This window comes from Capricornis sumatraensis, chromosome 14, assembly GCF_032405125.1.
Source record: "Capricornis sumatraensis isolate serow.1 chromosome 14, serow.2, whole genome shotgun sequence".
NCBI lineage: Eukaryota > Metazoa > Chordata > Mammalia > Artiodactyla > Bovidae > Capricornis > Capricornis sumatraensis.
In genome coordinates this window covers 12,865,241-12,891,868 of record NC_091082.1, presented here as the reverse complement: position 1 = coordinate 12,891,868, position 26,628 = coordinate 12,865,241, and the positions used below count along the sequence as shown (strand labels likewise).

At 46.5% G+C, this 26,628-nt stretch overlaps 1 protein-coding gene across 4 annotated transcripts in view; it reads right to left on the bottom strand.

Annotated features, from left to right (window-relative positions):
• The window catches only part of SRGAP2 (SLIT-ROBO Rho GTPase activating protein 2), a 250,476-nt gene that overhangs the window by 36,687 nt on the left and 187,161 nt on the right, over positions 1–26,628 (bottom strand). For 3 of the 4 annotated variants that reach the window (XM_068986092.1, XM_068986094.1, XM_068986096.1), the window contains exons 7-12: positions 23,460–23,684; positions 19,544–19,645; positions 18,362–18,559; positions 8,415–8,499; positions 5,708–5,735; positions 4,035–4,059 (exon numbers count right to left, since the gene is read on the bottom strand). In XM_068986092.1, the coding sequence (XP_068842193.1) occupies positions 4,035–4,059; positions 5,708–5,735; positions 8,415–8,499; positions 18,362–18,559; positions 19,544–19,645; positions 23,460–23,684 (663 nt within the window). The remainder of the gene's footprint in view (positions 1–4,034; positions 4,060–5,707; positions 5,736–8,414; positions 8,500–18,361; positions 18,560–19,543; positions 19,646–23,459; positions 23,685–26,628) is intronic. The other variant, XM_068986093.1, reaches the window with a different exon arrangement.

The following is a 26,628-nucleotide window of genomic DNA, read 5'->3' as shown; positions in this document are numbered from 1 at the left end:
GGCTTAGCAAGGTGAAATAGCTGCTTATGGACACAGCTGGTAAGTAGAGGGGCCAGGATTCGATCCAGGCAGTCTTCCCCTGAGACCAAACGTCTCACTACCACCCATACTGCATCCCAGGACCTTGGCAAACATAGCCTGGTGTGAATACCAACTACTATTGAAAATCAGTAGGGTTTTCTAATGCAGCTAAATGCATTAATAACTCAGCTCTAAGGAAGAAAGGGATCAGGCAGAATGACTTTAAACCTAGCTAGAAAGGGTTTGGGGCCTCCCTGGTGGCTCAGTGGTAAAGCATTCCCTTGCAGGAGACCTGGGTTCGATCCCTGGGTCGGGAAGATCCACTGGAGGAGGGCACAGCAACCCACTGCAGGATTCTTGCCTGGGAAATCCCATGGACAGAGGAGCCTGGCGGGCTACAGTCCATGAGGTCGAAAAGCATCAGACACGAATGAACGACTATACAACACAACAGAGAGGGCTTCAGATGTTCAGGACAGAGACGAAGCTCTCCACTGGGGTGGGTCCTGTGACTTCTGTCCATTTAGCAGGTTTGTTTGTACCCCTCTCCTGGCTCTGAATTTTCTACTGTAGCCAGGAGTTTGGCTGCAATCAGGGAAGCAACTGGCTCTCATGAAGAAGCCAGGCTGACAGAAGAGCCCGCTCCCCAGTGTGCTGGGAACCGATGACGCTGTCACAGGGAGTGGAGTGAGTCAAGGTGCGGCTGCAGTCAGGAAGGTCTCAGCGACCCAAACGCTCATCTCACGACCCCAGACCCGTCTGCCTCCTCCAGCCTTCCAGCTTCAGTAGCCAGGGTCTGCCTTCTTGTTGCCATCACTAATTATACCAGTCAACCTAGGGTGATCTCAGAGGAAGAATTCTCATCAGTTTTTCCAAACACCAATGAAGAAAATGGGTTCCACTATAAAAAACCCCCAAACCCCATTTTTTTGGAGGTCTTCTCTAAGTTTACAAACATTATTATACTTGTCATTTACAAATAGTAGCAGTAGTGATGAGGACAATGATGTGAGTGTATGTAAAGTTTTTCTGGCCTTAAGTTTAAACATAATAAAGATCCAGAGGGACGGAGGTCAGGCAGCACAGGTTCTGGGCTTCAACGAGTTGTGTGAGTGCACAATCCTGCCTAGACTTGTGGGAGAAGAGACATCAATGGTAGTTAAAGAGCAGCGTGTAGGGTTGCAGAAAGCAGAGCACCAAAGACATTAAGCTGCATGTCCGTGGCTACAGTAGTACGCCAGAAGCAGGTCAGAGGATAACCTCTTGCAGACAAGAGTGCACGAGAGGGGGCCGGTCCTACTGCAGAGGCATGTTTTTCCCAGTCCCCACTGCTCCAGTGGAGCCTAAGTCAAGAGTCCAGCGAAAACAAATACTGGACAAAGTCATGAAGGCTTCAGCCTCTCTTCCTGTAATATTTCTGAAGTCTGAGTGAATTCATTTCCCCAGGACATGCCCGGTGAGGACTCTCACTTGGCCATCGATCAGGCTGCACACAGCTGACTGGGCAGGGCCTGTGTGTGTTCCTATTCAGTGCCTGTCTCTCCCTCTCTTCCTCTCCCCTTCCCTCCTTCAGTGTCAGAATCCATGTCAGTTTAATTCCTCTGATTATAGTCTTTTTGGTCATATAAGCCCAGGATTGGAAGGGGTCTTGAAGGATGATTGGGTATAATCTCCATTCAGTCAGAAGAAAGGAACTTTAAACCAAAAGTAGAGGGAGAAATGTAGCAAACACAACTTGGGAAAGATGGTAAAGCAGGGGCCCAGTGATTCGCAGGGGAGGACAATCAAGAAGGTGGCCGGAAAATGTCTACATGCGTCACTGTTTGGCATAACTCCTCACACGTGGACTTCTCCAGGTACTGATCTTTGACATACTTGTTAGATTTCCACTTTTGCCACAGGAGAGAACACTTGATTGGATGTCAGTAATAAGGAAAAAAGAGGCACCGGTGTTCACATGTGGGGATTCAGGGATTGTGAGGAATGGAGGGTCCCCCATAAGAGAAGGAGAGAAGTAAGGAGAGATGCTAAGGAACCGAAGATGTGGCTGGGAAGCTGAGGAGACAGACACTGAGGGAAGGGGGCCAACTCAACTCCCGAGCACCAGTGTCCTGCCTATTAGGAGTTGGATACAGAGACTCTGAACAGCAGCAATACCAGACAAGTGGACGCTTTGGCAAGGAGAGAGGCAGATTCATCTAAGGCAACACCAGTGACAAGGCAAAGAGTATGGACGGAACTCAAGAGAGGGCCAAACCACGGGGAAACACCTACAATTCGGGAAACAGAGAGATGGGCCAGGAAAGAAGATATGGAAGTAACAGGAAAGAGAAAATTCTGGGCTTGATGGGAGGGGGGAAAGCTTAGAAAAAAGCAGTTGAGGATTTTTTTTTAAAGAAAAGTCAGATGGTCTGATCATAGGTTTTGGTGGAGTCAAAAATGACTGGAACCCCTTGGGGACCCTCAAAAACAAAAGCTACTGGGTTCTTCTTGTTTGGCTGATTTGCCGTCAACAACCAAACAAACTATATTTCCTTGTTACTTATATAAGATTATGCTTCTTCCAAGTGACTTACTATTTACCTTCCTGAGTATTTTAGAAACACACTGACCCACCATTAGATTTGACCTGCTGGGGAAAAAGTGAATGAAAACAAGGTCTTTACTTGATTGGGGTTTTTGATGCACCTTGGAACCCGAGTTCTAGCACGAGTTCTTACACGAGTCTAGCACCAGGTAAACGTGCTAGGCACAGCAGGTGGAAAACCAGATGGGTGCCATTCCTCCCTGATTGTAGTCCGACCAGGGACGCACACCACCAAATTGTGGCCGCTGGCACTCCTCCCCACCAGGCTCCATCTCCTCATAGGAGGCTCAGTTTCAGTCCAGGAAATGGAAGGAACAAACTTCAAGTTCAATCCTTTTCTTGCTTTTGAAGAAGGGGGCGGCGGCGGGGGATGAGCGGGGCTTGCTCCCTCTTTAAGATCTGCACCTATTAATTTAAAATGCAATACATGGTCTCTAGAAGGCACTTCATTCCTCTCTAGTTTTAAATGAAATTAGGAAAGATGGGCGGGGGCGGGGAGAAAGAAATAGAGGAACAAGAGGAAAGAGAATTGCGATGACATTTTTATAATTTAAAAAATGTGTAATTGCATCTGATGGTGTTCTCATTACAAGGAGACCCAAAGTAGAGAAGGGAAAAAATCCGTGACCACAAAGCAAAGGCAAGTGCAGCTGTGTTATCAATTTCCCCAGCTGGACGGCCCAGCCAGCTGAAGCAGTGAGATGGGCCAAAGATCCTGCGGGGGCTGCCACGGCCACAGAGACCACGTGCCCTCTACATTCCATTATTTCCCTGTGGCTACAGCCACTGCGAATTACCCAAAACGATTTTTAAAGCCTGGATCAGCTTTCCCTTGAGTAGACACAAAGACATTTCTGAGCTCTCTCCACCCCCTCCCTCTTTCGTGGTCTCCTAGAGAAGGGGCGCCACTCCAAAGACAGTTCTGGCCCAATCTGCCACAGTCAAACCAGATCTCAGTATGTAAGAGAGAGTAAACGGCCAGAGAGGAGAGAACCGGGTCAGAAAGACACCCATCCCTGTCCTACTAAGTCAATGAAGTTGTCGCAACATTAAACAGACTATGACTAAGGGGCTTCCCAGGTGGCGCTAGTGGTAAAGAATGGGCCTACCAATGTAGGAGACATGGAGACGTGGGTTCGATCCCTGGGTCGGGAAGATCCCCCAGAGAAGGAAATAGCAACCCACTCCAGTACTCATGCCTGGAGAATTCAACGGAGAGAGGAGACTGGTGGGCTACAGTCCATTCGGTCGCAAAGAGTCAGACACGACTGAGGCAACTTAGCATGCATGCATTATGACTAAACTGTGCAGTCCAAACGCTAGCATGAAGTTAGGAAAGTGTCTTCCCCATCCACCGTGGAGCTCCATAAATATCTGGGATGTCACCATTTTTATCAGACACACCTGACTCTTACAGGGTCCTTACCTGTTTCCTCACAGTTGAGCTACGCCTGCGGTCAATGGGGAGGAAAAAGAGAAAACAGGATTAAAAACAATCTGTGAGGTGGCTAATGAAATAAGTCACATTAATCAGCTCAGGTCCAGAAGTGGCTAAGAGACTTGATAAGTTACCTTTCAAATAAAGCCCAATCAAGCGCTTTTCACAAAAGCTTAGAGGTCTCTGTTTTTAATGTCTGCCACCATTCAAAAGAAGACTTGGAGGGAACTGGCTCAATTTGCAGTAAAATACGTATGGGTTAGACAACAGGAAGACCTCTGTGCGCAAGGAGACACTAATAAACACCAAAAGAAACTATGGTTTTCTTTCTTTTGAAAATCCTTAGGGAAAAGTTAGGGAGTGATATTCCTGGAATTTAGAGGGTAGAGGGTCCAGACTAGAAGGAATCTTGGTGATTCCATAGGTCAATGCTTTTCAGGCTGTGTTTATCCTTGGAAGCCTTTTCTCCAAGGGAATCTGATTCAGACAGCAACCTCTCAAGCAAGGAGAGCAGCTCTATCTCTCTGAGCAAAGGTAGGAGGTAGGGACCATAGCAGGGCTGCTGGGCACCATCTGCCCCTTCCAGTAGGCTGCTCTTAAGGAACTCTCTGGAATCCTAGAGCTTCCTGGATCTAGGTGAATGCTCTCTCTTGTCTTATAGATCAGGAACTGGAGTTCAGAGAGGGAAAGAGGACAGCCCAAGGTCACACAGTAAATAACCCAGCATAAGGAAATTCAGCTCAGCTCTTTTCACTCCTATAGAGCCTTCCGGAGATATGGAACTTCAGGTGAACTCAGACTAAGACTCTATCACCAAGAAGATAGAATCCCATTATCCTGATTCCCTCCAGTCAACAAGACTAGTATATTAATGGGATCTTTATCGTAATCCACAATGACAAAACAATGAAAGGAAAATGAAGGCATTTTTGAATAATGAGCCTATAATTGTAAACAACCTCGTGATTATTTTATGTGCTGGCAGATATAAGTGGTTTATATATAATGGGCTAACCCAGGGTCTCTAAGGAGTCCAGCTCATGAAAGCTCTTCCCCCGTTAAATCGGCACATTTGTAGGCATCTGAGAACCACTGGCTGAATGAAAGCCTTGCTATCCGCCAACTCATGCGTTTTCTCATAGCAGCTCCATGACTGAGAGGGAAAATATTTGGCTGGGGTGGGGGAGGGCGGGGAAGGTGGGGAGGACTGGGAGGGCTGCATACTTGTACATCAGGCGAGGATTTGTACCAGTGCTGCTGGCGAGCAATGCATGGTAATATTTCATTATCCAGCGACACTCACTATTAGAGGCTGTCATCTTTTCCATGTATAAAAAAATTCTCAGGTCAAAGGCTATCTTCTGATCTTCCTTCCCCGGGTCAGAGACTTTCCAAAACCCACATGGTGAAGTCTAGACACTCAGGTAAGGTTTCCAGGGTCCTCCAGCATTGACCATTTCAGGTCACTGGGACTATTTCAGCAAATGGTAATTTCCTTCACTTAGTTCTGCTCAGCAAACCTCACTTCCATTTGGGGCCAGATGGGGTCAGCAAGGCAAAGGGATGGAAGCCACCCCAGCCCTAGGCCACTCCTTTGCAGAGCCATCCAACGCTGCTAGCTCTCTCCATCCCCCCCCAGGGCTGTCCCAGGCCACACCTACCTGGCCAGACTGCAGTCTGTCCGCTGACCTGTTGGAAAGACAGAGGCAAAAAGCACGTGTTGAAGCAAATGAGGTGAAAGGGGAGACCTGCTCCCAGGAATGAGTGTCTGCCCGTCTCCCCAGGGAGCCTCTAGCCTCATGCTGTGACTAGACTTCCAGGCGAAAAGGAAGACAGCACCCAGGGCCTCTTTCTGGGCAAGAGCTGTTCCTGCTGCTTGCTCCCAGCCCAGGGCTGCTGGTGTCCTGAAACGCTGGGCTTGCCGAGTCTGCTTCCCAGTGGGAAAACGGGTGGACACAAGGGAAAAATAGTAAGGCGGGTCATAGCTTAGAGAACACATTATTAGAAACCTTCCCAGAGATGAAACTTAGCTTTTCTTCTGTGTGTACTGGTGTGTGAATGGTGGGGAGGGAGGGACAAGCTTGCTTGCCCTTCAGTATATGAACACACACACACACGTGTGGTGGAGGGTGGAAGGGGAAGAAGGAAGGAATAGTTATTTGGGGAGAATATGCTCCATGTGTGGAAGCTCTCGTTTTAGAGTCATACTAAACCCTCAGTGCCAGCAGGTTGGGCTGCATGAGATTTAAAATGCTGATACTGCTATTAGACTGGGGCTCTCAATCCAACAGCAGGCCCTAGTACTAAATTGAAAGGATCACAGCCAGCCTTAAAACATGAGATTGAAGATCTTAACATTCATCTGAAGTATTCTCATGCTTTTAAAAACTTGGGCCATTATGTAATCTGTGTTGCTTTTTTTGGGTCCACAGTTAACCCTTGGTCTGTATGAGACTGTATTAGATACACCACGGAAAGTGTAAGCAAGAACTGAGCTGGAGGACAGATCAGCTCCCATGTGCCTGGAAAGGCAACTGCAAGGGCGGGGGGAGGGCAGGGCTCTATCCTGCCTTTAAAGGTTGCTAATTGTTGATTACAGTTCAGCTCATCCAGAACAACACCCTCCCCCACCCCAACAGTCTCTCTTACTAAAGGCTCAGCTTTCATCTGTAAAAATATTATTCCGAGCCATTATTTCCAACATCTGTCCCATTTCCATTCTGGAATATTCATACACATCAATTATCCCTCTGTGGCAAGAACAAGGGGCTCTTGCGTTTTGATGACAAATGCATACAGAAGGCAGAGACATGATGACTTGCACACAGGAAGAGCTATTTTTTTCCTTCTTGCCAGAACTTGTCGTCTCTAGATGAAGGCACTGCATAGCACTAATGAGCGGTCGCCACCCTTCGCCCCCTGTGGTAGCACATTGGGTTACATGCATGTGTGTTGCAAACCCATCCTCTCTTTCTCACACACACACACACACACACTCAGGCTTGTTCCCCATCTCATATATGGGTCATGCTTAGACTATCTTGGCAAAAAGAAATCACAGTTATACTTTGTTTCAAATAGTTCTGGGCATTCTTTCCTCTGATTCCCCATGAGCAACCTAATGCAAGAGTAAAGACTTTCTATAAGCAAAGTTTAGACCTGTTCAGCCTGAGTCCCTTGGGTGTGTATGTAGGGTGGGGGTGGGGGGTTGCGGGGAGAAAAAAACAGAAGTTACTTAACAGGCTTTCATCACATAAAAGAAAATGCATTAAAAATCACAAGATCAAAGACACTAGATATAAAAGAATTAATCACCAGGGGAAATCGTTCAGGGCAGGAGAACAGGGTAAGAAGGTGGGTTAGGAGGCTCTGGAATGGAAAGTGGGGCTCTGATTCCTGGGGCCTTTGAGCCAATGAGCACAGTATACTTGCCTAGATTCTGCACTCGGTCTGGGGAGAGCTCAAGAATTGATTTGAGAACACCTGACCTCTGTGAGAACGCAGCTTTTGCCTTTCACTGCTGGTACTACCTGTCCTGGCCCCCATCTTTAAGCAAGGAGATCAGTGGGGCAAGGAGGAGGGGGCAGGGCATTCACAGGCATCCCCGACCTGGGAATCCCATTAATCAGAGGATGCTGAGAGCTGGGCAGGAGAGCTGGGCAGGGTGCCAAACACCCCAGGGAAGCTTCTCTTGCAACTTCTGCCTTCCGTTTGACAGCTGAGGAGAAAGTCCAGAGTGCCAGTCCAGCCCTCTGCCTTGCTACTTTCAGGGTCTGATTAAAATCATCTTATGAGACCAGACAGTCTGCTCAGCACCAGAGCCTCCACCTGGCCAAAGCAAGGAGAGGGCTGCCTCTGAGCCCCAGGACCCTTCAAAGCAAGAGAGAAGCACGGCCCACCCTGACGCTACTGACAGCTGCAGTCTGCCCAGCACCCCACCCTTGGGACGCCTCGCCTCTGCTCAGAGCAGCTGTGTAGCTCACCTCACAGCTCCCCACCCTCTAGATCCAGCCTCCGTCCTGCCACAGAGGAGCCGAGAGTTTGACCAAAGGGTCTGGAGAGGAAAGGACCCATCAGCTCCTTGGCCCGGGTAGCAGCAGACGGGGTGCAGGAGGGGGCGGAGCGCAGGCACACTCCACCGAAACGAGTAGCTGGTGCACACTGGTGCTTCATTAAGCACGGGCCTTTCCCCATTACTCAGGCAGTCATCTGGGGCGTGTGCTTCCACGCTGAACAAGCAAGGAAAAGCGATGCGTTCACATAACCAGATTGGGGCCACTTTGCTGAGGAGGGAGCCACGTGCTTAGCACTAGGGCCAGGGCCCGGCCTACCCCTTGCTGCCAAGTCTCCTGCAGAGCCCATACTCACTCTCTCCCAGGGTTTTCTGGAGAAGGTCGTGCTTGGCTTGTAGCTTGGTGATGAGGTTCCTGCCCTCCAGGTACTCCTTCATTTTCTGTAAGGGAAGAGGACAGAGAACATTCAGACTCCAGAAGGGGAGGAAAAAAAAAAAATCACAGATGCTCAGCTGTACAATTCCCTTTCTAAGAGGGCTTTTGGTTTCTGACCCAATTTCCACTGGGTTCCTTTTTTATTTTTTTTAAAGGCCCTGCGCATCTGAGCAGCTGCTGATTTTCCTGGTGGATTAGTGTCCTGCTTTATGTCTTCCTAGGAGCTCCATGTCGGCCACTGAAAGAAACTGTCTCCTGGAGTCCAAGCCCCACATCCATCTTTTTCAGCTCTGCCGAAGAGCTGCGGGTGGAGGGACTCACTGAGTCCCGCCTTCCTGGGGAGAGGACACACCTGCGGCTGGTCAGCTTGTCCCCTCTCCTGACACCCTCCCCTCCAGGCCCCTCCCAGGGGCATTCCTTCACACCAGCAGCAGTGTCAAGGCTCAGCCCAGCCAGGCACTCAGAGTATCTCTATCTGAGCTGTATTTTAATCGGCCTGCTCCTCTATTCTGCACGGAGTCTCTGCAGAAAGCTTGGGCTTTCTGAGCACACAGAGGGAGGGGCTGCCACACCCCACTTGCATAACACACACTGGAGGTTCCAAACACAGATGAGGTTTATGGAAATGTGATCCCATCTGCTCTAACAGTCGAAATATGACTGCTGCACTGTGCTTTGTGATTGACTTCTCTCAACCCTTGTCTGCTCAGTGAGAGACTGTATTTCCCTGGACAATTCAGCCAATCTTCAAAACAACCCTATGAACCATGATAACCATTATCCCCATTTTACGGATGAGGACGCTGAGATCTGGGGAGATTCAGTAAGTGGCTTTAGGCCAGACAATTAGTGAGTGGTGGAGCTAGTCTCCATATACAGAGTTTGGCAATACAACGTGTGCTTTTATTTGTTAACTTTTTTTTGGCCATGCTGCGTGGCATGTGGGATCTTCGTTCCTGGAGCAGGGATCGAACCTGCACCCAGGCTAATGGAAGTTGAGAGTCCTAACCACTGGACTGCCAGGGAAGTCCCCAGTGTGTGCTTTTAATCATTATGATAAAGTGCTTGATCTGCTACGGTGCAGAGCAGAAGAAGGAGAGAAGCAGAATAAAACCAGTTTTTAGAGTACTTCAGCATGCATTTGACTCCCAGGATAACTGCATACAGCCCACAGGGTTTCCTTACTGCAGATGAGGACAGAGAGAGGTGCTGCTGACTGCTGCAAGCCCGTAAGTGGTGGTGCCAAGCCCGGACCCCAGGCCTCTGGACTCTCATCATGGTGTCTTTCCCGCCCGCCCACTGCTATTCACGGGCATCTCAGTTTGCCTTGGATGCCTTCTGCTGCAATGGTTCAGCTGCTGGGTCAGGGTCATCTGCCCACCTCTAAACTCAGAGGCAAAACGGCAGTGTCTCCCTGAGTGTGATCTGTGAATCACTGTTGAAGAGGTAAGTGGATATAACACTTAAAATGATAATTGTTCTGCCTTTTTTATTTTTATTTTTTCTATTATTTATTTTTTTTTATTAATTTTTATTTTTCCTTTATGCCTTTTTTAAAAATGTACTAACCAAAAAGTATAGATCAAGCCTCTGGAGTGAAAGTATAAAGAAAAGGTGCAAAAACTGTGAGTTACTTTTAATCTCTTTACCTTTCTGTGCAGTGTGAACTTTTAACTGGGTGCATATTTCTCTCTCTCCCTTATAAAAACAAGGAAAAATGCAGCTTTCTCTGGGACGCTTTCACCCTCCCACGTTCACCCAGCTGCTCCTGTGTAGACACCTGCAAATCTCTGACAGCACTTCTCACCCAGCCCTGTCATGGAGGCTTTGTTGCTCCTGTCTCTTTCTCGCCAGATGGTCTCCTCTCTATGGTCAGAGACCACGGCATTCATTATTCTTTGTGTCCCTGATACTTAGTACTGCGCCCAGCAGATAGCAGACACTCAATAAATCCTTGAAAATTAGTAAATAAATGAACAGTCTCACTCTCCTCTGGCTAGAACCCTCCTCAGCAGTGACAAACCATGCCTCCAAGTATGCCCCTACTATCTGAATTAAACAGAAGACAAACAAAAAACAAGCCCTACGCCACGTCATTTCTGCTGCTTTCCTCACGACACGTGCCCTCTGCTCCTTTGTGCTTCTGCACGAGAACATCTGCCTAAACACAGGCTCTGTTGTCACCTTCCTCATCCCATCTGCTCCAGCCGCCAGCTCACCTGCTGTCAGTCTTCCCGGCATGACACCCGAATCCCCAACCAATGCCAACTGTGAGGCCTGGAACAGTACTTCAGGGCTGAGAGGTGAAACACCTTCAGGAAACATCCACTGTGAACATCTGAACTGCCAGAGGCCCCTCTTTGGAAGTTCATTCCAAGGAGACGCTAAAGGTTTCCTAATGAGGGAAAATTCGCCCATGGTAACCCTTAAAGTGAGGCCAGAGTGCTCAGAAAACAGTGCAAACTCTGAAAGGAGATGCAGACTCCTTCCTGTCACTCGTGTGTATACTTGCGATTTCAGAAATCATTTTTTTCATCCATGTTCACAGTTCGCTGCTTAACTTTGGCTGTCACTCAGTGAACCATTAAAATAAATAACAATCTGATAAAGAGGTATGATGAATTACCCTTCCGGGTTCCACTAAATCCTGAAGGATCAAAAGCTGTGTCAAGGTATGACCTGCATCCCTAAGAGTGGAAACAGTGGTAGGAAGTCTTCCATCTGGGTAAGCTGGGTGTGCGGAGGAAGAAGCATCCCATTTGCAGGCACATCATTTACACTTTCCTGTCCCGCCCATAAAGCGCTCATCTCTACAAGAGGTCCACTGGGAGGGTAGCTGGGCTTTCCTGGAGGAGCTTGCTTAGCAGGATTCAGCTGCTGCTGTCCTGACACACAGCGAAGGAAGCCAAGACAGCTGAAGACAAGGGAGGAAGGTGGCTTTTCAATGATTCCTGGAGACCAGGGGCCAGAAGAACTGTTCACGGGTGATTTCAAAATCCTTCCTTGGGCAATGAGAGTCACCTTCCTTATCTAAACCATGTCCCAGTATTAGGTAATTAATTTTCTTTCATTCCATTTCCTCGACCCTGCTCCTCTCCCCAAACATCTAAAGGTAGAGTAATCACCTGGACTCTTCCTCAGTGGAGAAGAAAGAAGAGGATCATGGTCAATTCCAGATCACCAAAATGAAGTCAAATTCCTGAAACACAGCCTGACTGCCACACCCCATGAGCTGCTCCCACCCGCCCCACTCCCATCATTTAACACTCAGTATTACCAAACCTGAGAATTTGTTCCAAAAGGAGAAAGGGAAGCAAGAGCTGATTGGATGATTTTGGTTTTTGCCATTGTGAACCTTCAATTCAGTTTTTATGATCTCATTAATTTCTTTCTTAATAATCCTCAATTTAGTATTAACAATGATGAGTTTCATTCATTGAAAAGGATTAGTATGATAATTTTTCTTTCTGAGCCCACCCTCCCTCACAGACATTTTAATTGTAGTAAGATGAAGAAGGCTAAGTCGGTATATTTGAGTCCTACCACTTGTAACTCTTCTGACCTTGGGCAAGTCACTTAACTCGCAGAACTTAAGTTTCCCCAACTGAAAAATGGGGATAATATCTTTTTTCACAAGGGTGTTCAAGATGAAATAAAGATAACAAGCATGACTGTGATTGACACCAACCAGCAGATACTCAAAAGTGTTCCTTATACAGAATCACTTGGTCAACTAACTGAAAAACAGCCCTTCCCTAAATTTCTTTGCTCTATGCTAATACTTAAGAAAGCTTGGCAATTCCCTGGTGGTCCAGTGGTTAGGACTTCCACTGCCAAGGGCCTGGGGTTCAATCTCTGGTTGGGGAAGTGAGATCCTCAAGCCACGTGGTACCACCGAAAACAAAAACAAAACAAACTCAAAGCAGGTTTCCATCCTTTAAAAAGAAAAAAAGGAGGCACAAGAATGGTTTTCAAATTTAATTTTAAAATGCCTCCTCCCTTTAAATACATTCTTACCATGGTGCTGTACAACTCATGGACCTTGACTATGCATTAAATTTAATCAGTGAACCCAAGGTCACAAGTCTCCACCATGATGAGAAAGGGGTGGCTGGGAGGGGTGAGCTGTGCCTAGTTAGTCCCATGCAGTGCACAGATACACACAGATGTCCTTACTGGGCCTTCTTCCCCACCAGCCAAGCACACTGACATTTCCCCTCCTACCCGTCAATTTTTAAAGCAGGAGACAGCTGTCAGACAGGATACATAATAGAGCAAGCCTTTCAACAGAAGCATATCTCCCTACTTGAACTGACATGGCAGGGGCACTCATTCAGTTATACCCACTTAGTACACATTTATCACCTATCTGCTTATCCTTGGAGAATACCAAGAGAAAAAAGATCTTGGACCACACCAAGTCTAGCAGTCTTAGAGCACTGTCTGTTCAATGGCCAAGGAGCAGGTTCCTCTACAACTTCTTACCATACCCAAATCTGTCCCCTCAAATTCAGGCAGCCTAGCTTTGTTTATTTTATAAACAATTCATCCCCATTTCATCCCCCATTCAAGAATCCCATACTCCAGTCCTCACACAAGGAAATACCTGTAGGGTTTGACAGTACTTAGCTGGTTAGTGTGCAGACTAGAGATCTCTTCATAAAATTAGAGATATGGAGGGAACATTCCATGCAAGGATGGGCATGAAAAAGGACAGAAACAGTAAGGACCTAACAGAAGCAGAAGAGATTAAGAAGAGGTGGCAAGAATACACAGAAGAGCTATACAAAAAAGGTCTTAATGACCTGAATAACTATGATGGTGTGATCACTCACCTAAAGACAGACATCCTGAAGTTTGAAGTCAAGTGGGCCTTAGGAAATACTACAACGAACAAAGCTAGTGGAGGTGATGGAGTTCCAGCTGAGCTAGATTAAATCTTAAAAGATGATGCTGTTAAAGTGATGCACTTAATATGTCAGCAAATTTGGAAAACTCAGCAGTGGCCAAAGGACTGGAAAAGGTCAGTTTTCATTCCAATCCTAAAGAAGGGCAATGACAAAGAATAATCAAACTACTGTACAATTGCGCTCATTCACATGTTAGTAAGGTTATGCTCAAAATCCTTCAAGCTAAACTTCAGCAGTTTGTGAACTGAGAACTTCCAAATGTATAAGCTGGATTTAGAAAAGGCAGAGGAACCAGAGTTCAAATTGCCAACATCCATTGGATCATAGAGGAAGCATGGGAATTCCAGAAAAACATCTGTTCCTGCTTCACTGACTAGGCTAAAGCCTTTGACTGTGTGGATCACAACAAATTGAAAAATTCTTAAAGAGATGGGAATACCAGACCACCTAACCTGTCAAATCTGATCCGGGTCAAGAAGCAACAGTTAGAACCCGACATGGAACAACAGACTGGTTCAAAATTGGGAAAGGAATGTGACAAGGCTATATATTGTCACCCTGCATATTTAACTTAAAGGCAGAGTATACCATGCGAAATGCCACTCTGGATGAATCACAAATTGGAATCAAGCCTGCTGAGAGAAATATCAACAATCTCAGATACGCAGGTGATATTACTCTAATGGCAGAAAGCGAGAGGAACAAAAGAGCCTCTTGATGATAGTCAAAGAGGGGAGTGAAAAAGCTGGCTTAAAACTCAACATTGAAAAAACTAAGATCATAGTATCTGGTCCCATCACTTCATGGCAAATAGAAGGGGAAAAAGTACAAGCAGTGACAGATTTTATTTTGGGGGCTCCAAAATCATTGTGGATGGTGACTGCGGCCATGAAATTAAAAGACATTTGCTTTTTGGAAGAAAAGCTATGACAAACCTAGACAGCGTTTTAAAAAGCTGAGACATCACTTTGTAGACAAAGGTCCATATAGTCAAAGCTACAGCTTTTCCAGTAGTCATGTATGGATGTGAGAGTTGGACCATAAAGAAGGCTGAGCACTGAAGAATTGATGCTTTTGAACTGTGGTGCTGGAGAAGACTCTTTGAAAGTCCCTGGGTCTGCAAGGAGATCAAACCTGTCAATCCTAAAGGAAATCAACTCTGAATATTCATTGAAAGGACTGAAGTTGAAGCTGAAGCTCCAACACTTTGGCCACCTGATGCAAAGAGCTGACTCTTTGGAAAAGACCCTGATGCTGGGAAAGACTGAAGGCAAAAGGAGAAGGGGGCAGCAGAGCATGAGATGGTTAGACAGCATCACTGACTCAAGGGACATGAATCTGAGCAAACTCTGGTTGCTAGTGAAGGACAGGGAGCTTGGCATGCTGCAGTCATGGGGTCGCAAATAGTCAGACACAACTCAGTGACACAACAACAACAACAACAACAACAGCCTATGAGAAGGCAACTGGTTAAATGAACGATGTAACATCTGTCTGTACAAATGAAATTCTGCTCAGCCATTTAAAAAAGAGGTAGATCTTTTTGGAATAAATTGAAGATAATATCCCAAATAAATTAAGTAAAAACAGCAAAGTGAAGAACAGTATTGATGATACACTTCCATTTGTATTGCTATCTATTTTATTTCCTCATATTTCTAATGTAATAATATTATATTAAAGGGTGCATCGGTGGTTGTGTCCACACAGAACACCTTTGGAAGGACACAGAAGAAACTGGTGTCAGTCACTGGCAGGAAGTGTGGGTTAGGAACAGGTAGAGGCTTGACTTCCTTGCTTTTTTGAAATCTTTGCATCGTTTTAAAAAATCTTTAATAGTTACAATAAAATAGGCAATGGGAAAAAAGTTGGACAGTGCAGGATTGCGTGTTACAGAAGATACGTGATGCAAAGCCAAGGAGATCAGAAAACTTCTGTCTTCTCACTTAGAGCAAATGAGCAGAAAGCTGAGTGGTTCCCGAGCCTTCCCCTGACCTCAGCTTCCTCACCAGGGCAAAGAGAAAAAGCTCGTGTCTTGACACCAGGAGACCAGTACACCAGAGTTCTGGTTTCAGCTCTTGCCGAAGACCTTGGACAAGCTACCATCCTTTTTGAATTTTTGTTGTTTGTTAATTCTTGAAAATTAAAAAAAATCTTTCCATGAGAAGATTTGGCTAGATGATTTTAAAAAAACACTTCAAGCTTTAAAATTTCATGATTATTTTCCCGGTACTCTTGCAAATGACCGACCTTTATAGATCACGCTTCAAGTTTCCAACCGCTGTCATCTGGGCAGACCAATCTGATGACAGCCAGGGGTGCTCAGAAAGTGTTCCTAGCAGCCCTCTGGGTCACTAGGCACACTACCAGGAGTCCAGGCCGTGACAAGAGACCTCTTTCCAACTTTCCAAAAGAAGGGAACCTCCAGGAGGAGATACTCCGATGTCTTTGAAGGGCACAGGGAGGCACAGGAAACAGAAGGGTAAATGTTCGTAAAGGCAAAGACTAAGGGAAGCACACCTGCAGCTGTCTTGGCTTTGTGGGTTTGGCAAGCACAGGCAGACCTCCTGGCGAACATTCACACACCACCCCAAAGTCCTTTTAACATGAACTGAATTATCTGACGCATTCCAAACACCAATCACAAAAATGGTGAACTCTTTTACAAATCTGTTACTAGACAAGCCTGGACAAAAAAGCTTTCTGTTAGCCAAGGAAATCTACACAGAATTTTGATAAGTAGCATTATGGTCACAAAAGACAGGAAATGAGTTAGTGGACATCAATGCATTCAGACAGAGGTGAAAGGGTGGGCAGGATTTGGGAGATCGCCAGTTTGAACATGGTCATTCCTGCTCTTACTAAAGGTCAACTCTAAATACAAATGTAGCATCCCTTAAAGCTCAGAAGTAATTTCTGAAGTCTTAAATACAGATTTTTATGTTCAAAATTCTCATTTAATCAAAAAATGGAAATCTTCTGCAATGGAACAAGATTGGGTCATTTAAGTAGTGTTATATCTAAGCAGTCCAGACAGAACCGTCAGAGAATCCTATTATTTAAAGCCTCTCGAATATTTAACAACCTCCAGAGATAAAGAAGCTTGGGGAGGTACACAGCCCTCACTACAGACAAGAAGTTTCTCCCAAGTCTGTCCCAGATTTTTCGTGCCTTTATGCTTTTGCACATGCTGCTCTGGTCTCAAAGAATTCTTTTCTCTTCTTGATTCTCTGCCTTATCAGCACAAAGTCAGTTTGTGTGTAAGGCTTCCCCAGCTCCATTCATCATGGCTGCCATTCATACGCGTGTGCATGTATGCACTCAATATTTTTACATTTATTTTTTAAATTATCAAAATTAACCTATTATAATTCTTTAGAAATATATGCAGTAAAAAAGAAGTTCTCCCTTCATAGGCCTAATTCCACCATTCTCTTCATTTGATATTCTTAGCATTCCCAGTTTATATAGCACAGTGTCAGAGTAGATCCTTAATAAATAAATGATCAATGAATAATTTAATAATTTTCAATGAATAAATTATAGTGATGATAGGGATAATAAATCTTCAGCATTTTTGAGTACTTACTACAAAATAGGCAATATGCTATATATTTTACAAAAATGAATGAATGAGCCAAAATATAATTCTATTCTTTCTTCGTATTGATTTTAGCATTTTACTCATAAAAATATTTAAAGCATGGTATAACTAAATGGCTTTCACTTAAATTAATCATTTATGTGAAAACAGCAGATTATGAAACAAAATGCACAGCAGTATGCCATTTTTATAATAAAATGATAAATATATGTTCACATCCATGTGTATGCATAGAGGAAAGCCTGAAGGAGAATATATTCTAACGCTATTATCTGTAGATATTTGGGATTATGGATGATTTTTAGTTTCTTCTTTCTTACTTCTAAGCATGTTTTGTTTAACAAGAAAAAAAAGGTTATTTTAAAAAAACAATACTGTTAAATCATACCCTTTCAACAGTCTTCTCTAGGACTTAAAAATCTTTTTGAAGAATTCTTAGTTTAACTACTTGAAAAAACAGATTTCTTCTTTAAAAGAGATAGCAAATCAATAGTGCTCCTAATGGAGAAAGGGCAGTGTTCAAAGAAGAGTTAAACAAATGGTTCCAGTTGCGGGAGAAATTCAATTTGCTACTTGCAGACTATGCTTCTTGACTGAGAAACAAGTTAATTCTGCTCATTCAGAGTCAGTATGAAGATTCACTGGCTATATTTCCTCTCACATCTGCAAACTTAATTTCTTCTTTCTTAGTTGTCAGAAGATTAGGAAATAAATTTTAGCTCAGGCAATAAATCCTACTTGGCAAGCTCGAAATAACTCAATTATTAAAAAGTAGCACCAAAGACCAACCAGCAACCTTCCAAAGGACTGTTAACACTACTTAAAAAAAATAGGTCCATCTGTCTAAAGAGGACTGGGAGATGCATGAATAACAAAATATAATGTTTTAGAATTCTCTGCAAACCAACAATGCTGTATATTACCTGTTCCTTTGAGTTTTAGCCATTATTATGAAGAATAATTTTGCATTGCCACAAACTATAAAGTTATCACATCAACTAGAAGAGATAACAGATTTTAACCGTAAGGTATGGTGGCCAAAATATCTCAGCATGGTTCTCAAGAACCAGGAGATGCAGCCCTCTTGGATGACCCCTAAGGATGAGAAGGAAAGTTGTGAACAAAGTCTACTGGCTGGTTAAAAACGTCTTCAAGAAGAAAATATTCTTGGTAGACACACAACTTGTAAATATCTGTGCCTTGAAGTGTACCGATGGTCTCCGAAAAAGCCCAGATCCCTGTGAAGATATTCAAAAACTGCCCTGAAGATGCCTGGCAAGGGCCCTGGGATCTGAATGGCTCGTGTGTGCTGCAGAGCCTGAAGCTGGTCTTAACGGGCACTGAGCCCCTCACCGTGAAGTAGAACTGCTCTGTCTCCTGCTGGTTGGCTCTCCTCTTGGCGATGCTGGGTTTGCTCATGAAGGTTTCTGAGACTGTGGACTTGACGGATTCCATAGAGTTGCTGTACTGGAAGCAATCAGACACATCGAAATCCTCGACAGTCACAATGTCCTGGATGGTCTGCAGAGTGGCCTCCATTGTCTTCTTTACCTGTCAGGATAAGGGCCAACATAATGCATGAGGGGTGGGCTGCAAAGTTGTAGGTGATGGAGAAGCTTGGAGAAGTGAGCTGAGGCAGGAGGGAGGGGGTGTGAGCGGGCTTGCAGCGCTGCTTCCCACTGAACAGCGCTAAGCGAGTTATACACATCGCAGGGACCCTCTTCTCTTCAGTAAGGACCTAAACCCCACTACCTCCCTCACACTGCCTGCTTGGCCTGGCTATTTAATGTTCAGCTTTTAAATTTAAGATTAGCTCTTGGCTATACTGGACATGCTAAGGGAGAGAGAATGAAACAGATCCAAACCAACCCCATCATATAAAGAGCAGGTTAAAAATGCATGATGGGCCTAGTCCCACAGTGCTCCAGGTTCTGTTTCCTGACCTTCAACAAATAATGAACTTGTCTCCCCATTTGCAAACCAAGTGACCCATCCCCAGGCTTCCCTGATCTTACCGGGGAAAGAACTGAGATTCCAGGTAAGAAGTCACAAGAGCTCAAAAGAATAAGGAGCTGATAATTGATTGCACTGGCCTTTTGAACTAGTTGTTGAAAAAGAAAAAAGTCGCCTTTTTCTAAGAGGACGGAGATGTTTGAAGTGTCAAAGTCAAAGGCCTCTGTTTGTTTGAAAATGCTGGAAAAAGCCAGGCAGGAGGGGGTGGTTTCAGAGACACAATATTGTTCACACAGCTGCCAAGTGCCATTTTGATTAAATGTGTAAAGGCAGGGAAAAAAGCATTTTGCAGAAGGCTCAAAATAGAGCTCAACCTTTGGCAATGCAAGAGCCACTTCCTGGAGTTCAAGGGCAGGATGTAGCAGAAGCGGGAAATCCAAGCCTACATTTGGCTAGGAAATGTTTGCGGCAGCCCGGACATTCCCTGCATGCTCCTTCCACCTGCTCCCACACGGGGAACGGCAAGGGGTTTGACAGGGAAACTCAGAGGGTGGCTGTGAATCTCCTGAGCAGGAAACTCACCTCTTCATTCTCGATCTTCAGGGTGGATAAGCGAGACTGCAGTTGTTGGCATCTCTGTACCAGCTCACTCTGGACAGGCTGCTGGGCACAGAGCTGGGATGCCTGCCAAAAGAAAGCAACACCAGGTCAGGGAGAGGACACAGATCTTTTGTCAGAGGCCCGTTACTGTTAATAAAACAACTTATAGTCAAGCTGCAAAGCTCATAATTTCTAGGTGAAAACAAAATCCAAAGCCAAAGTGTGCAGACCTCTGCTAGGACCAAATAGCATAAGAAAAGAAGGAGGGATAGAACCTGTTTGAAAAGGTCTCTCTCTCTCTTTGGAGCCTACCTCCAGCCTGGTGCTTGGCAGAGGCAGGTCTATAAAGGGCTGGCGGCTCCCAGGAAGCCAGAGTCGGGGCAGAGAAGAGGGCTTCAGGCAGCGCTGGCTCCAGGTGCACAAGCTTTGGCACAGGGAGGGTTTCCTGCCAGAGGTCCAAGTGGCCATCTCTCCGGCCCCACCTTCGTTCCCCGCTGGGCACCAGAGTGAGAGCCAGAGAGAAGTGGGTCAGGAGGCTAACGTGCCGCTGCTGGAAGCCAGCGTGTGTTTATAAATCTGGGCCGCGCATGAGAGCTCTGACTCAATGAGAGAAAGTGTGAGGCCAGGAGCAAGTCCATGGGCGCTGCTAGAGGGCCACAGAGGGCATGGAATCCTGTGGAACTTGGCATTTTCAAGAAGCCATCATTTCACCCCAGGTCGTCACCAGATCTCTGTGGGAGAAAAGTCTGTCTTTCCTCCAAGGACTGCTGTCAATAAGCTTCACCCTGAGTGAGGGGATGGCTGAGCCACTGTCTCCTGGTGGGGCGATGGTGATGGCGTGGGCCTGAGGTCACCCACCGTCCCCAGCATGACAGATGAGGAACAGAAGGCTGGCAGGCTGCGAGGCAGGACCACGTGCAGGCAGCTCCTGTCACCTTGCCACCACGTGTCCTTCAACCTCTCGTTTGAGGAGAGACATCTGGATAGAACCAGCCTCCTCCTTCCCCAGCGACGAGCGGGCACATTCCCAAGCCCACAGACCATTCTCTTGCTTGAAAAGACAAAACCTCTCTTCAGATGGAGGGGGCTGGGACCTGACCTTTTCCTCCATTGGCTTTTAAGCTCTCAACTGACTTGACCTCCTCCCCCAGCTGAGAGGCTGGCCTGAGCCAGCTCTCAGATCTGAAGAGAGCTGACTTCATCCTGGCTCTTGGATAAGCAGACACAATGGAGAAAGCTCGGTGGCCAGGATGGGATGGTGCCAATAGTGAAACTCTCTGGCTGCCTGATGTCACCGGTCAGGCATCCAGAGCCCCACGAGCCTCTGGGGGCACCAAGGGTAGAGCCAAGCGCCTCCTCCTAGTACATCGGAGAGTGCTTGGCGTCAGCCCCTGTGCTGAGTGCCCCAGAACGCCAATCAGTGCGGGGCCTTGGCCAATTTCAGGGCTTCCGGTCCGAATGCCACCCGAACTTTGGCCCTAGTTCAAGGACTTCCAGGCAGCTCCCTCTCCTCGCCTCCACAGTCTACACACAGCCCTCACTGACTGGGGATAGATGGCTGCAGGGACCAAGAAAGACTGGCCTCTCATCGCTTTTTCTTCTCCACTCACATGAAGGCGAAGCTGGAACGCAAAACCTTTGCATGATCTAGGATTCGCCCTGGCCCCTGCCTGGCTCAGCCACTGATCAGCTAGCATCACACAAAGGGAGGGCCAAGGCAGAAGACTGAACTATCAATTTTTAAAGTAACTTCAATCTAGCAGGCGGCAATTATGGAGGGAAAACCATCTCCATGCTTGTTTCTTTAAGAAGCAGCAGGGCTGCTGATGCATGCTTTGGCATGGTCCTCTACCGGGGTGCAAGGTAATGCATTCCAGCTGTGCTCCGGAGTATGGGAATGAGGCTCTGACAGGGCGAGGAGGGAGCCTGAGCACCCAGCGTCTGGAATCCCCCTTTATGGAGACAAGCTGCTGGGCTTAGCAGGCAGTGCAGTCGACACCAGAAAATAGTATTAATATCACTCCCCTCAGCTGGTCCCCAAGTTCCACTGCTTCTGGGAAGGAATCTCCGTGGCAGCTGGAGAAGGGGTTTGGAAGGCAAGTCTGACAAGAAGCCAGAGCAGGTGAGGAATGGGGCTTCCTGGGGCTTGGTGACACCCCACCCCCGTATTCTAGCTGCACACGCTGCCATCACCCCTCCCCATCTGTTCAAGGCTGACATTTCCTGAGCCACTGCAATGGAGACAAACTGAAAACGGTTTGGTTTTCCCAAGGAGAGGAGGAAAGAAGCCATCCCCACACTTCTGCTCTTGGGAGGGAAGCGTCCCACCCTGCACAGTGGCCTACTGCTGACGCCGCCACAGCTCTCATTCTGGAGCAGCGTTTTCTAAAGAGCATCTGGATGCTCATCCTAATGGAAGCACTGTTCCCTTGTTGAGAGGACACGGCTGTTTTTCTGCCACCCAGCATACCTTCTTCCTTCTTCTGGTAACTTCGGCCTGACTGTCCTCTGAGGGGGAAATTTTTACTCACAACTCAGGCTTTGTGCTTTGGACGGGACTTTCCCAGACTTGAGGCTGCAGGGTATGGCCTCAGCTGACTGCAGATACCAACCACAGTGATTGGCTCAGGGATAAGCGCATCACCCAATCAGAGCCATGGAGACAAAGGGAGACTCGTGAGGGCTTCCGAGAGGGAAGATACTCGGTTCGTTTGTTATTCTGGCGGCACCACGCAGCTTGTGGTCTGCCGGATCTCAGCTCCACTGTGCAGGGATCACACCTGGGCATGCAGCAGGGAAACCATGGAGTTCTAACCACTGAACCACCAGGAATTCCCAAGGAAACAGATGTTCTTTCTGTTGGATTTCAATCTACAGGGGGATAAGGCTGCAAATATAGGTTCCTTGCCCCCACAGGATAAAAGCCTATTTGAGAACAGAGCCAAAACATAGGACGTGAAGCAGAGAGAGAAAAACAGTCTTTTGATATGATTCCTAATCCTCAGTTCACCCATGCCTGAAGATCTGTATTGAGCCTTTCTGTTATGTGAGCTTTTATATCCTCCTTCTGATTTAATCCAAAGGTCAAATGGTGGCTCCTAAACCAGGAACAAGATTCACTTTGATCTATATGGACAACCACCAGAAGTGGAACCTCAAGATTCAGAGGTTCCAAAACCAAAGAGCTTCTCTTTCCTCTCACTTCAGGTTATTTAGGCCCTTCTTGTTTTAGCCATCAGAGCTAAAAAGTCAGAAACAAGACCCCTACATTCATGCACTGCTACCTGGACAGCCATTCTTAGGGATGACATCTTAACTCTTGTCCTTTCTGTAGTATCCATTCTTTTTTGTTCAATACCTAAGTAAAACTACCCCTTTTATCACAAACTTCTGAACCCATGAGAATAAGTGCCTTCAGAACTCTGACAAATGACAGAAGATCATGCCATCAGCTTGCTGAGCTCTCCCTCCCCATCAGAAACCTTGAGTATCTGGCTCCATCTCAGCCCTCACTTCTTTCAGCCTCAGCAGCTGGAGGACTCCACCTCTCTTTCCCTTTCATCATATGGAACTGTTAGTAGCTTTTAGAGCACACTGGCTGTTTCTCACCTCCTCTGATCCTGCCAGTCCCTCTAGGTGCCCCTCTCTATGCATATTTCTGTCAACTCAGTCAACGATAAGCTCGCTGAGGGCTCTAACCCCCAGTGTCTATGGTCAAGCCTAGTGGACAGAAGGCACCCAGAAGCTGTTTGCTGAATGGGTGGAATGGGTTCCACCCACCGCATGAAGCCAGCCCCAAGCCTTGCCCTCCCCAGAATACCATGGCCTGAGTGCCGAAACTCTAGACCCAAGTGAGCTCAAGCCCCCTGGGGCTGCGGGAGTGGGAAGAGGGGCTCACCATGTCCCCCATGTGGGGCTGGAACTCAAACTTCATGGGCGGACAGAAGACATTGTTGTACATCTCCATGAGGCGCTGCTTGTCACTGGTGGCGTCCAGGTTTTCCACGGCATTCTCGATGGCGTCCAGCCCCTCGTGCTTTGACTGTTCCAGGTTCAGCTCAGCAGAGAGGAAGGTGCGCAGTGCGCGGTTCAGGCTGGCGTGGTATCCTAAATCACAGCACTGCTGTGGAGCGGAGAAGGCACGTGAGCAAACCAAGGACAGCTGCGGGGCTTGGCAGAGGGGAGGGCGGCCCCCAGGGCAGATCTGATCAACGAGACTGGCTGTGCTACCGGAAGAAGGCTGGCCCTCCATGATCTGGGTGATACTTCTCCATTCTTGACTCCTAGTTCAACATGTAGGACCCCTTAGAGGACTGTGAGGTAGTCAAAAGGAAGAGGACTCACCGGGACAAAACGAAATTATTTAATCATGCTATTCAGTAAACATGAAAGAGTTGGGGAGAATTTTCTTCTATTTTCAGGTTCTTCTGGGGGTACCACTGTAATAAAATTCAACAATAAACATGTAGCCTGCCACTCCTTCAGGGTTACCGTGATTTCATTACAACATACCGACCAAGTCAGGCTGTTTCAGCATTCAGGACTTAGAAATAAGAGGTGTTGCAAGAGAATTCTAGTGAGAGAAATAAAAATGGGGGACAGGGGCTGACCCTGTCATTATCAACCCCCGCCCCTAGCAAACTCCCAACATTCTAGGACAGGCCATAGTTGTAGATTAGGATTTCTGTACTAAAGCTCTGGCCCAACAGCATTTCTGAGACCAAAAGTTTCTAAATATAAGTGTTACTGGGAACATTCACATCATTTAAGGGATTCTGATTTTTTGAAATAACATGGGAAAAAAATGGTATGAAAGACGCAATAGTATTAAAAAAAGCACTGGACAGGAAGTCAAGCAACCTTGGAAAAACTATTCCCCCTCCCTGAACCCATTTCCTCGACTGTGAAATGAAAAGATTTGGCTAGCAGTGGTTTTCAAGCTGTAGCACAGAGCTCTACGGTTCTGAACTAGTCGGACTTAGAGCCTCCTATCCCTGTTTTCAGCCAAACCAGCTCTGCCCTTTTTTCTATTCAATATATTAGGATTCTATGAAAAGTCGGATTTGAAGAAAGAATTCTTCTGTTAAAGAGTAAGACTGAAAATATCAATACTTGGACTAAACATAATCCCTGAGGCCCTCTTCAGCAATGGCATTCTGTAACTCTATTCCTCATTCCTCCCAAAGGATCTAGAGATCCAAATTCCTCAGTCACCCATTATCCCCTCTATTGCTCAAACAGTTTTGAGATCCAGAACTTGTGATGAAATATCAGAGAAGACTCCATGGATAGAGTGAGACCATCTGCCTGATTGCCATTTCATTCCATAAGCAGGCATCAAATTAACTCTTCCCCCAGTTTTCCCCCCTCTTCATGACCACACTGGGAACAGCCACTGCTGGGGAAGAAAAAGCATGTGATGCGCCTCTTCCTCGCAGCATTTAACAAAAAGCTCCACGACAGAGTGCTTGTCAGGCTGGGCTCTGGATTCAGTGCCAGCGGGCCCCGGCAGGTGCCTGGCTGTGCGGAAGAACAGCAGTTACAGCTTAACTAGAGGCAGAGGATGGAAAGACATTAAATTCAGTGGGGAGGGAAGCTAGACAAAAGCAGGTGACTGGGAGGCTGCACACGCAAGGGCCCTTTCTCCTCTGGGAGATGCTGCTGGTCTAGCCAAGCCTCCCTTGAACCTGTAAACCTTCCTGACTAGTTCTGTGTAGACTCCTGCTGATGAATTTCATGCCTGTAAGTATGATGAACAGAAATAACAATGCCCACAGGGCTGAGCAATTACGTGGTGGAGGTGGGGGGACCTTTTCAGTGCAGAAGAGAATTAGGGGAGGCAGGCTTCATAACCTTTACAGATTTTTGGTAACTCCCTTCTCCTCTCCATTCTCACTACCTGTACCCTAATTCATACTCTTATCATCTTACAGTGCTGTCTGTTTCCCTGTTCTAAAATACAGCTTTTGTTATACCTACGCCCCTGCTGAAGAACCTATAATAGGTCTCATTTTTTTTCCTAAAGTAACATCCACTTTCCTCAGTAGGGAAATTTAAAAATCCCTCCACTTCTTAAGTGTGCTTACTATATGCCAGTGTGCTAAGTGCTTTCTGTATATTTTGCATTTTAATCTGCACAGTAATTCCAGTAAGGTGGGTATTATTTTAACTTTCCAGACTAGAAAGCTGAGGCTCAGTGAAGTTAGGCAAAGCTAATGGTCAGAGCAAAGTGTAATTTGTTTTCTGTCTCGCCATCCAACATCATCTGCCTCTGTTTTCTTCTTCAGACTCTTTTGTTCTAATCCAACGACATACTCATTGTTTGGGGTCAAGTATTAGAAAACCATAGGCCTCAAGTCAGCTGTATGACTGTCAGCAAGCTACCTACTATCTCTGAGCCCCAGAGGGGTAACATTCACCTGGGAGGTTGTTGTGAAGCTAATACATGTTTACTTACATCTGGCACCATGCAGACCAAACAAACACTGGCCACCTGTATCTCCAGATCCACTGACTTTCAGCTCCAGGCATTCTCTCTTCCTGAAATGGTTCTCACTCCTCTCACCTGCTGGAACTGGACCCAGTCTTCAAGATCCAAATCAAATTCTCAGCCTCCAGGAAGCCAGCCATCCCTACAACCCTGGCACATACCAGCCTTCCACTCAGAATGACACTCATCTGCAGCCCTTAGGTGACACAGGACACACTCTCTCGCTCTGTAATGTGCCGTTTCACATCAGCCTCCAAAGAGGGCTTGGCCAGTGTCTTACACTTTCTTTGCATCCCTTACCATTAGGCCTTGCTCATAGTAGGCATTTAATAAGCACCAGTTGATTGACTGATGCCAGGAGTACAGATTCTAGCCTCTGAGGAAACAGTCCACTCGGGCTGAATACCGAGCTTAGTCAAGCGGGCAGCTGTGGTCACTGAAGCCTTTTGTTTCGCTCACTCTGGATGGCCTACAGGAGACACAGAGCTTTCTCGGGCCAGCCCAGTCTCTATTATAATAACTGCTCTGCAGCTTCTCTGTGCCAGTGCGTGGGGGTCTGACTCACGGTGTGCCCTCT